This window comes from Alligator sinensis, unplaced genomic scaffold, assembly GCF_000455745.1.
Source record: "Alligator sinensis unplaced genomic scaffold, ASM45574v1 scaffold1177_1, whole genome shotgun sequence".
Classification (NCBI taxonomy): Eukaryota; Metazoa; Chordata; order Crocodylia; family Alligatoridae; genus Alligator; species Alligator sinensis.
Genome location: NW_005842120.1, coordinates 1,214,488 through 1,227,151, shown reverse-complemented (window position 1 = coordinate 1,227,151; position 12,664 = coordinate 1,214,488). Strand labels below are relative to the sequence as shown.

Here is a 12,664-nt window from a genome sequence, read left to right as displayed (position 1 = left end):
TTAATCTGTGTGTTTGTGTGTATGACTGATTTGGTGACTGGAGGAACCCAGCCCCATTGAAACTGAGTCCTGCAAGATAGCTCCATTGCGGGTGAGGACTTGCAGAAGGAAGAGATACAGCTCCATATAGAAATACAAGTAACACAAGCAGCACATTGACAGAATTACAAAGACCCTAAAAAACATATCCCTAATAAATGAGCACACCCCAAAGTGATGGGCAAATCTGGTAACACCCTGGGGGTACCCTGGTTGACAGCCCCGGGCATAACGGAATACTCAGTATTAAAGACCATGACAGATTTTACCTGGCAATCAACCAGCTGAGCCTCCATGTCCATGGGTTCCTCAGAAATAACCAAAGCAGTGTCCAAAGTGGCTCTGGTATTGAGTAGCCAGTGATCAAGCTCATCAGCTTCACAGCGATATCTCTGAAGGGCTTGTTCTTGTCGCTGCTCCTCCAGCTGTTCATTGAGTTTTTCCTAGGGATATAATACCTGCCTTTATTTGAGGTCCTTTTTTAAAGACATTACATAACACAGATGGTAGGCACCTTCAAACGTCAATGAAGTAGGAAAGAGCAAGACCTGAGGAGTGTTTCCTGATGGAAAGAGAAGCAAGATGAGAGTGCCATTAAGAAGGTTCAATGTTAATTTACCAATGAGTGTTGATGAATGGCCAGTTAAGGAGCTTCTTTAAAGTGAAGCTCTACTCTGAAAATGGGAGCACTTAATTACATAGCAGTTCTGCTTCTTATTGATATTCTTCTTTTAGTTAAGACAAGAGTTTTCTGTTTCCAGGAAGAGCAAAATTATGTTGTCCTGCATTTTCAACTTCCTTGAATACCTGATGGCCACATCCACATGAGCAGGGATGGGCCTTTGCAGCAGCACAAATAGTAGTGGCATAAAGTTGCCCATTCCCATGTGTTTTGCAGTGAGACACACTGTCCCACTGCTCCAGGTGCTTCGGAGGGGGGAGGGGGCTGGTTGGGGCACAGGGTGGGGCCATCCCCTGTGCCCCAGCCAGCTGGGGACCAGCATGTGGAGATGGGGGAGCAGGCAAGCTACATGCCGAGAAGCCCCCACGCTGAGATGCCCTATGCCCCAGCCAGCTGCTCCCTGGCTGGCTGGGTCGCACTGTGCCTTGGGATGGGGAAGCAGGCAGCAGCTGGATGGGGCACAAGGTATCTCCACATGCTGCTCCCAGGCTGGCTGGGGTACGGGCTTCCTCAGTGCAGGAGTTGCCTAGCCCCTGCTGAGGCACCCTGTGCCCCAGCTACCCACCCCCTCTCCCTCCTGAAGCACATGAAGCAGATGGGCAGGGGCAAAGCACATGGGCAGGGGCATGCACGGTGGCACAAAGGAGCAGCACAAATTTGTGCCACTACTATTTGTGTTGCTGTAAAGGGATGTAGGTGAGTGGAGCCCAGTGGGCGAGTGAAGCAGTGGAACCACCATACTGAGGCAAGAGGAGATAAGGAAGCAGCCAGCCAGGGCTGCCTGTTCCCCCATCTGGAGCCACCATGCACCCCAGCCAGCCAGGAAGTGCCTCAGCTCAGGGCTTTAACAGTGTATGGAGATGGCATTTGTCCCAGCACCCACCACTTTGGTGTGGTCGGTGCTGCTTTTTTCTCAGGTTTTTGATTTTGCTACCGGGAAATCCCAGTAGCAAGTTTTGCCCTGATACTGCAAATTAGCAGTGTGGAGCACTTATTAAGGTGTAAGTCATGTTGTTTGCAGTGCTGCAAAGAAGTTAGCAGCACCAAACACATGTGCCTGCATATCCAGATCCAGCCAATGAAGACATTTGGACTGGACATATGTAACTGGTGGTTCAGCTTTTGTCTCACTAATTTCTACTTCTGGTTGTGATACTTTAAATTAAATTTCAGGGCTGTCAACCGTGATCTGGTAGTCACTGAGGAACAATAAATACGCCATCTTATAACCCCCTTTTTAAAATGAGAAATCTATGGGGAGAATAAGGAAACTATGTTTTAGTGAAATGAGAGGTTTCTAAATACAAGAGAAGAAAATCTGACTGCTACTGAAGAAATTTATGAAGGTTACTAAAAGTAGGAGCACAATGAATAAAATTGATGCTTGGTTAGCAAGGAATGGGAAAAAACTGCCTGAGGTTAGAAAGATCTCTGTGTTGGACTCCAGTACACTGGTAACCCATTAAGGAAGAATTAAAAACAAAGTTCAATTAGACATATGTTGAATTGAAAATTTCGTAGGAATAACCTAAACCATAAGGAAAGGAGAAAACAATGTTCAGGATAAAAGCTAGGTGATAACAAGACATGGGGGAAGTATTAAAAAAAATATCAACATGATACAAATCCCAGAGACGAACATAGGTTGTTCCTGTACATCTTATTAATCACATTTACACTGAAGCGCGTATTAAGATATCAGCAGAATGGAATGTCCCAGGAACTGATGTATTTGAGGGAAGTAAAAGTTCCCAGTACCATTAAACATATCAAAATGGTGCTCAGGAAAATCAGAGCAAAGAAAAATACAGCCGGTAAAATGTTTCTTCTACCTCTAGCAGTTGGCGTTTTCCTGAAGCTTTCATTCTAATGGTGGCCATTCTTTCTGCAAGGACAGTCAGTGTGGACTGTAGTGCCAGCTGATCAGAAGCTTCTGTGTCCAGTGATTCTGATACCAGCTCTTCTGCTAACGATGTTTGAAGCTTACTGATTTCATCTTGTAGCATCAGGATCTCATCCATCAAAGCCTATTAAACGTAGAAGCAGAGAGATAAATAGTTTCTTTTCTTATTGAGCAAAAATTTTTAGAGACATACATTCATACAAAAAGTGAAGATGAAAGCATTCCATATGAGCATAAAACAGGTAAAACATGTTATCTTTTACTTTTCAAAGACCTAAGGGTTAGAAGAATTGAAGAACTGGAACTCTTACTTCTGCCTTTTTTTCCTTAAGATATAATCATTTAATCTGTTAACATCATAAAGTTGGATTTCAATTTAGTTTGGATTTTAAGTATAAAATACTTAGTAATCTGTAGGACATATTGCAAACAGGTCTGAATGCTGAGCAAACTTTTTAAGGTTGTCCTAAGAGATGTCTATAGCAGACAGAAGACTGCAGTAGAAGTGTCTGTGTATTTCTGCAATGCATCCGTGAGAAAGATTCAAATAGTAAACTGAACAAGCTTAAAAATAAACAGAATTGATATCATACACATATGCAATAAACATTTGGAGAGTTCTGTTTTTAGAACCTAGGGCTACTTGCAGATGTTAAAAAAAAGCGGAGCTTTACTTTAAACTCGGCGCGTTCCCATACCAAGCCCTGCACATGCCCAGAAGAGGCAGCACATTTCTTCAACCCAGCTTGCCTGATGTCTGTAAAAATGGGCACTTTAGTGGGGCTTTTTTGGCACTTTTATCTAATAGCTGATTGAATCAGCTTTAGCTAAAAGCACCAAAAATCCCTGCTGAAGTGCCCGATTCGTACAGATGCTGAAGAGCCCAGTTGAAGTAACACGCTGCTTCTTTTGGTAAAGTGCAGGGTTTGGCTTTTTTTTCTTTGTTTTTAAATGTCTGCAGAACCAAAGCATTTTTGGTCCATTGCCCAAATAGATGTTTCAAGGTCTGTTCCCAAAGACTTCATCTCCAGTTTCAAAGAGCCAATTCTGTCCTCCATGACTGCACAAAGCTCCCAGGTAAAAGGAAGCCCTTTGGATTACTTGAAACTAAATCAGGGAGAGGTTTGATGATTAGGACTAAGATTTGTACTGCATCCATTATTTGATCAGAGTTACTGATGTGCCCAGACTACTAATATGCTGTTGCAGCTAAGCAAGCAGGCTGCCATATCCTGGATTAGTATTTTGTTGAGTCTAGTTTTAAATATCTGGAGTAACAGAGAAGTCAGTGTACAATTTAAACATTGCTTGCTGATGTGACATCCTGGAATGGTTTGCCACTGCAATTTATTATGTCAGGGAGCTCTGCTCTATTATGTCATTTTTGCTAGATCATGGTCAAAAAATGACAGCAGCCCAGAAGTGTGTGTAGGGCAATATTTTTACAACCAGACTTTTTGTTTTGCACCCACAATTTGCAGGTAGAATTTTTTGTTATAACAAATATGTAATTTCAGTGGCTGCATCTACACATTCGTTTTACTGCGAAGTAAACTAATTAGCTGTGGAGTAAAGCATCTCCATCTACATGTATGATGGTATTAGGCCACAGTAAATTAATTAACACTGTCATAAGATAGTACTGTTAAGGACAGTACTGTGATTAAATGCATGTGTAGATGCTGAGCACAGACATAAATTGCTCCCAGTCAGCCTCAGCAGCAGGAGGCCAGAAACCTGTCTGCCGTCTAGCCACACGGCTCCATACTTTCAGCACCCTCATGCCCCAGCCAGCTTCTTTGCCACCTGACGCTGTCACTTGGAGACTGGGACAGAGCAGGGCAGGAGCAACCCTGGTGCATACTGCTCCACCCCAGCTCAAATTGCTGCTGTCCTGGGCACACGTGTAGATGCTGTGCCAAAAAGTAGTTTACTCCAGCTCAAACTGCTCCAGAGTTTATTGCTTTGAATTAATTGCACATGTAGATGCACCCAGTATCTACCAAACTGAAGAACAAACACAACCTGCACCTACAATTACTTTACAAGTCCTAAAAGGGAAGGTAGATTAAATTGAATCAGGAATTCAGACACAGCCTTTTTTGCCTTGGGACAAGCAGTTTTAAATTTGTAATATGAATCCATTTTGGAAATATATAAAAAAATAATTACATTTCCTATAACAAATAATACATCAGAATTGCCATATGGATATATACACATGGATAGGACTTGTGGTCAATGCATCTTCATTCCACCTACATGCCAGTACCTCAGGCACCGTTTTCAGTCTGAACCTTTGGACTCTACACATTTTGGCATGTGAATATTTCCTGATGGCAGACACCTCTGAAAAGCACCCAGATTTCAGTGACAAAGAATTTTTTCAGATTTCAGTTTGAAGTGTTTAACAATTAAGTGTGAACCCTTACAAAATGAGGCAAAAAATGAAAATAACAGCATAAACCTCTGCGTAACAACATGTTATACGTTATACATTGTACATTATAAGGGAAAAGCTCTCCTACATTGCAGATTTGAGTTCTAATATTCTGCTTTCTCCACATGCTGTTATGGCTGGTGTCCATCTGAGAAATGTGCAAGGAGAGTACCAGCATGAAATTTTGCCTTGATTATTACAAAATCTTATTATTTCAGAGCATCATTTCCCAAGATAACCCTCAAGTGTGTTTACGATAAGCCAAAGAGATCAGATTGAAATGTATTAAAATGCACCAACATTAGTTATGTTTTTCTCTTAAATGGCAGATTTAAATATATTGAACATGGTTAAATTCTGTGCTGACGCTGTGTCATTCCACTGACTTCAGAACAGGTTTTGTGTAGTATTCATTGGCACAAGATTGTACATATGATTCTGCTGAAAGCATTAGTAAGGTAAAGTAGTTAAATCACCCTCTGTAAATCCTGTCCACATTCATTACAGTGGGAAGTGCAGAAAGAGGGGAGATTAAATGCAGAACTTATGGGGTGATTATTCCTAACAAAGAATTTACATTTTAGGCGACATTGCAAAGATTCCAAATATATTTTAGAAGCATTCAGTGAGTCCCAGTGCAACCATTTAATTACCCGGGGAACAAAAACTTCATCTAACATTTAACATTTTTTTTGTTTTTACCTGATGTTCAGCCATCTGGCTCTCTGGGCTTTTGCCAGGTTCCAGACTCTCATTCAGTTTCACCTCAATGGTCTCCATTTTTGTAGATATGGATTGCAGAGAGTCTTGGTATTTCTGTTGGCGTTCAAGAGCTTCATAGAGAGTGCGTTGCTTTTCACTGATCTAAAGAAGAATGAAAGCTGTAAGCAGGACAGTCTTCAGAAAAAAGATTTTTTTATTCCTTTCTCTCTCCTCCTACATTCATGGTTTTAATGCAACTAAAAGCCAACAACTTGGCCTGCATTAACATTTAAAAAAAATGTAAATTATAGAGCAAAAGCAGCCATGCAAAGGAAGTTCATGAGCTTGAATCGACATCAGCAAAATTCTAGGTTTTGTACCAAAATACCCCTTAATTTAATAAAAATGGAAAAAAAAACAAGCACATTCTCCTTCTACATTTTAAAATATGTGCCTGTGCATAAAATACCACAGACATGGCTTCATTTTCCCCATAATTGCTACTGCGTCTGTAGCAAGGATTAGAATTAATACCATGTATATGAAACTTTGGAGAACAGTATATAGTATTGGTGATTTCATTACATTACTTAATAATTGGTCTGCACTTGTGCGTATGAATGTGTTAGTGTTGATCCAGCACTTCTCAGAAACTGGATCCTTGAGACTCTTCTGCCTTCTGCCATGGTACTTGTGATTTGTGTGTAGGATTATTTCAGTTCATAGTTGGGGAAAGCAATTTTGTGTATTCTAGCCAAACAATGTCATTTTGGATGGCACAGACCTGTCTTTATTCAATCCTCTGTAGTTCCTTGGGTAACCCCTGGGTCTATGAAAGAAGAATTTGGACACTATCATGATAATCAGACCTCCTCTACATGTGCAGGTAAAGTGCATTTGGATCTAATGCACAATTTATACAATTGTGCTCCTGCCATGCCACGTCATGACAGGTGTCACAATTGTGGGCATTACATATTAAATCTCACTGTACCTTATTGTTGGAGCCTAATCCTCGGTTACCCTGCACCAGCAAGAAGCATGTTCCCACAGCTTCAGCTGACAGGGCTCCCAGCAGCAAGGGAGACCCTGCTACACATGCAAATTAAAGCTTGATTAGCAAACAACTATAAAGTTAGTACACGTTTTCAAAGTCTAACTTTATAGCTGGTTGAAGCTTTTTATCGTGTGATAGCTACTTTGAAAGTGTAGCTAGTCTCCAGGTAATTGTGCAATGAACCAGTTTTGGAGGGTTTTTTTCTTATATTTCATAGACATCATCATCATCAGGGCTGGAAGGGACCTTGGAAGATCATCGAGTCCAGCCCCCCGCCCAAAGGGCAGGAAGTCAGCTGGGGTCATAGGATCCCAGCAAGATAAGCATCCAGTTTCATCTTGAAGGTGTTCAATGAAGGCGCTTGAACCACCTCCGGTGGCAGGCTGTTCCAGACCTTGGGGGCTTGGACAGTAAAGAAGTTCTTCCTTATGTCCAGCCTGAAACGATCTTGAAGTAGTTTGTGACCATTCGACCTCGTCATCCCTTGGGGTGCTCTGGTGAACAAACGTTCCCCCAGATACTGGTGGTCACCCCTGATAAACTTGTAGGTGGCCATCAGATCACCCCTGAGCCTGCGCTTTTTCAGGCTAAAGAGCCCCAGGGCTCTCAGCCTGTCATCATAGGGTCTGCTTCCCTGACCTCTGATCATGCGCGTGGCTCTTCTCTGGACTCTCTCAAGCTTCTCCACATCCTTTTTGAATTGTGGAGCCCAAAACTGGACACAGTACTCCAGCTGCGGCCTCACTAAGGCCGAGTACAGGGGGAAAATGACGTCCCGGGATTTGCTTGAGAAGCATCTATGCAAGCCAGCGTTTTGGTCGCTTAAACCAAATATATGGCCTTGTTTCACAGAATTTCAAAGCATAGGCAAAACTCTTGATCACATATACAAAATTCAAGTGAAGGAAGTGCCAGATTATCATTCAGAAATAAAGCAAATTTGAATTCTAGAACGTTGCTGTGCAAATCCCATTACAAACAAGAGGAGTTCTCTATAAAAATTCACAAAGCCACTAAAGGCTGCCTTCCTCTACTTAATCTTTACTTAAAACTTACCTATGCAATGATGCCTACAAAGTTCTTGACAAAAGATCTGGACATACTATACTATACTCTACTGATAATTTTTCTTTCACTGTGTGCTGCTATGTTTCATCTTATAGTTAAGTCTAAGCTTTTTGAACTGTTTTTATATTACGTGTGTGTGTACTGCTTAGGACAATGGGCCAAACTGCAGTAGAGTTATGTGTACTGCAATGCAAGTATATGATAAATCTCAAAGGGAATGATGTAGAGAATACGGCACCCCAAGTTTTCCCAGAATGCACTCAGTCACTGGATGCCTTCCCTCAAGACTTTACTGTTCAGCGATCTACTCCACACTCCTAGATTATCTGTGGTACCTCTTAAGAACATGTTATACATCCTCTGCTACTCTGTCTACTGTATTCACACTGGTTATAGCCTGGCTTCATTTTCTACAGCAAGACTAGTGTGATACCAGTGGAACTGGCAGCTTTTGCTGTTCTGTGAATATCAAAGTGCCACGGGATATGTGTATAGAGCAGGGGCAGGCAATTATTTTGGGTGGAGGGCCGCTTACTGAGTTTTGGCAAGCCATCGAGGGCCACATGACAGGCAGCCAGGGGCAGATAAATATTAATTTTCTAAATCTTTTAGGAGCTCTGCAGGCCGGATAGAATGGGCTGGTAGGCCATATCTGGCTCACAGGCCACATTTTGCCCACCCCTGGTATAGAGCTTGCTCCTTACACATTCTGCATAAGGCAGATAAGGTCTGTTACCCCCTACATAAAAGGACTTACCACATTCTTCAGTGTTTCCCAAGAGCGCTGCAAATCATCTAGTTTGGCACTGGCAGCTGACTCTAAGCCTGGCTCATAGAACTCCTGGGAGGATGATGTGCTGGGCTGAATCTTGGCAGCTTCTGTCTGCAACTGTTCAGCAGATAAGGCCTGGTAATAAGCAATGTCCTACAAGCATGAAGCACAATATTGCACTTTCAAAACAAAAGATATATCATTTTCTATATCCCCTTAAGTACTACTCTACAGCATGTATCCATCGACACCCAAGAACATAATTTTTCACATTATTTTTAAGTTAGAGAAGCAAGCAAACATTTAAATATAGTGCAGACAAGTTTAAATAAAAATGTTGGATATGACTTGTAGTTCTACCATGATGAAGGAAGGAAGGATTTGGAAGAGAAAATTATGAGTTTCTATAACTCTGTGCTTGATCTCAATATAATCAGAAGGGTACACTGAGTTAGAAAAGAGGGGAAAAGAGCAAAAGTCTAAAGTCTAGAGGAGGGAGTCAAAGCTAAGAAATGGATGAGATATCTCTAAAATAAGATGTTGGCATGATAAAGTCGGTGGCAAAGATGCTGCCCAGAAAGATAACAACAAAGAGGAGGATGGAGAACCTCCAAGGGAGACACCAAATGAATGGTCAGGGAAGCGAGGATGAGAATTAAGATGCAGTTTCACAATGAAGCAAGGGAGAGAGAGGTTTGAGCAGGCTGGCATCGACAACTGTGCCACAGACAAAGGAGGATGAGGACCAAAACTATTTAATAATCTCTAGTTTTTCATCAGAATTGATAGGTATGAGGTGAAAAAATCCCTTTTACTTTCCTAAGAGATAAAGCTCCAAGTCACCGGTAATATAAAGCATGAAGAGATACTTAGCATTTATACTGGGTCAGTGAAGTGGATATGAGGGTAAGGGCTTGTTGAACTAGATACACTTCATTAAAGCTAAAGACCCTAAGCACAGTCCTGCTCCCACTAGAGTATTTCCACTGAGTTTAGTGACAACAGATTGGAACTACCATCTGGCTTGAATTGTGTAGGCTCCAAAAGGTAGGCTTTGTATTTAAAAAAAAAAGGCTGTACATTATTTAGTAGTACCAGATATATTCATATGATTAGAAAGAAAAAAAGTGTGGGGGAGGGGAGGGGGGAAATCCTCCTGCAGCGGTCATGATGCAGGCATTCAAACACTGTGCTAGTATAGCCTTCTCCAAGCTTTTGGAAGCTAATGTCTCTGTTTAGGAAATGAAATCAATTGCACCTCCAAAATAGCCACATCACCTAATGCTAAAGGTCAACCTATCTTAGCTATAATATTCTATTTGCCTCCACCACCTAGCAAGTCCTTCACATTGACTAGGGGGGGCAGGCACTTTAGCAAACACTGTGCAATTGAATTCAGAAAGTGAAGATGGCTAGAAACAACAGTAAACCTGATAGGTCATGGGTTAAGCTGAGAAAGGTAAACAATAAGTGGAAACAGAGGAAATGGATGTGATACTTTTAAAGCACCATTCAGCTTTGATACTCTGGAACATCATTTATAATCCAAATAAAGTGTTTTCCCGCAACAGAAGGGAGCAAAACATATTCTCTATTTAGGTAAAATGCTCATTGATCTCATAGGATTATTGGACTGAGCCTGGAATAAGGGCTAGACTAGTAAATACAGCCCACAACTCTTAAATGTAGTGACTTCCATTAAGCAGGTGTAATTCTGTACTGTTTCCTAACTAAAAACAAGGTTCAAGCCTGTAATATCAAGGCATTATTTTAAAAGATTAGGCCTCAGTTCTATAGAAAGCCATGCACTGGTAAACTTCTAACCCAGAATGAAGCCTGACTGATTTCGTATTCCATTCACTGTAGATCTCTGTTGGAGTAAGGTCTTACTTTTCATAACACTGTTTTAAGAAATAAACCCGACAAGTATTTAAATAAAGTAGGAAGCCATATTTCAATTTTTGAGGAATTTAACTGAATTTTATGAAGTGCCCTGCTTACAGAGGGGAATAGGTGGTTTGAAGGCCATGTCATTTATTTAGAATTGTGTGAGAATTATCAGTAATAATTTGGTTTAATTAAATTATAAAAGTTTTAAACGTGCAATTTATATTAATACTCTTAAAAATAGAATCAAACAGTCCGAATTTAGAAATAAGGACCCATGTTATGCTTAGTATCTCAGGAAACCATCATTCACAGTTGCCAAAGAAGGTTTCTTTTTTTCTGTACACATAGCGTAAGTGAATTAGATTAATTCTGTTTTAGATGGATATATTTTAAATTTTATGGGACAATGAAAAGGAGTTTATGATACTTCCCTTTATAATTTATGAATGTGGAATACCAGTGTATTAGCTAAGCATTACCAGCTTACAAATTACAATGCTCCATCTGAAACTTGGCATACAATGTTTTCACATGGGGACAATTTATTCTTGGTTTAGCCCTTTCTTGAATTACTGGTGAATAAATAAATAAAAGAATTACAAATGGATGTTTGTGGTTGGTTTTATTATATTTCATTATATTATATTTTGATATATTTTATTACATATCAAAATTGATTTTATTATATTTTTAACTTGAACAATTTCAGACTGTTACTTTATGATATGGACATGTGGCTGTAGGAACTTTGAGAACAAACAGCCCAATTATTTTATTCAGTAAATAACACATTTTTTACAACTTCATAACATGATGTTGGTAAGCTTCTATGGTAGCTCCAATGACACAACAAAATTTAGTGTGTATTAGTGTTTAAATATTCCATGCGTGGAAGTGCTCCTAGGCACTCAATGGCTTGCCCTAAGAATTTTTTGTTTTATTGTTTGTCTATGGAGGAGTTGATACTTCAGTCTTCACTGGCATTGATTAAGAGTGAAAGGATTGTAAATATTTTGGAGCAGGTATTCCTGCAAATGTTTTCATTATTCAAATATATTAACCAATTTTTACTCTCCCACCCCCAAAGTTCTTGTATGAATAGAGTGTGAATATCTGCTACTAGAACATTATACTAGAATATTCTAAATTAATTTGGTGCTATGCAATTGTTTTTGGCCCAGTAAAACATATGATATTGTGGTTCCCTGACAGATCAACAAGTTCTTTTGGCACATATACTTGTATACATATATGAATTTAAAATGTTATCACAATTAGATGTGTATATGCCTCTGAAGCATTCATGGCAGTAAAACTCAATAATTCAAATGTTTATAAAAATTATCATAACATAAGGGATAAGCACAGCTGAAGCAGTCACTTAAAAAAGCCCTGAGGTTCTGACTTTGCTGCCCTTAGTTGCCACAACTAGTCCTTGTACCTTGTCTTCTATAAGATTTGTCTCCTATACATGGGAGTATATGAGCACTTCACAATCTTTTAATATCTCTTTTCCAATGACACTTCTCTGAAGTGCTGTTATCCCCACTTCACAGGTGGAGAAAAGAGAAACTACAGGCAAAAGGCAATATAAAAGCTTACAGATACCTAAAAATTAGATGCTGCAGTCAGCCTTAAGGTGCCTTGCTCCCAGAATCAAATCCAGAACTCTGTGTTGGAGAAGTCCCAACCAGAAAAAGCAGCCGCTTGGTTTCCATGAGACTCCCTAGGAAAGGTGGACTTTTTATTTTTAATTTCTGCAGGCAAAGGATAGCACTGAGCCTAGGTCTCCCACTCTTTGGGTAAGTGCTATCATATAGTGCTATCTCTCTTCAGACAAGTGAAAGAATGTGGGTGTCAAACATAAAGACCACAAAACTTGTTAGGAAACTCGAAGTTGAGGGGTATGGCAAAGAGAAATGGCTTGCCAGAGAATCGAGGGTCCTTGGGCTGTAGTGGACATGGTGACTGGTGACACGAGGGTGAGTGAGGGCTGATATAGCCCTGGTTGACTTCTGGCCACTTTGCCTGTCACCAGTGTCATGACTAAGTCCTCAGCAGCTGGCTTCTCCACCCCATGTGTGTCCGGTACATGTGTGTGTGTGTGTGTG

The 12,664-nt window shown here is 40.5% G+C and overlaps 1 protein-coding gene across 1 annotated transcript in view; it reads right to left on the bottom strand.

The window, feature by feature from the left end:
* SYNE1 (spectrin repeat containing nuclear envelope protein 1) overlaps nt 1–12,664 on the bottom strand; it is a 522,133-nt gene that overhangs the window by 134,613 nt on the left and 374,856 nt on the right. The window contains 4 exon segments of the mRNA XM_025205597.1: nt 309–482; nt 2,554–2,748; nt 5,767–5,928; nt 8,649–8,816. Of these exon segments, the coding sequence (XP_025061382.1) occupies nt 309–482; nt 2,554–2,748; nt 5,767–5,928; nt 8,649–8,816 (699 nt within the window).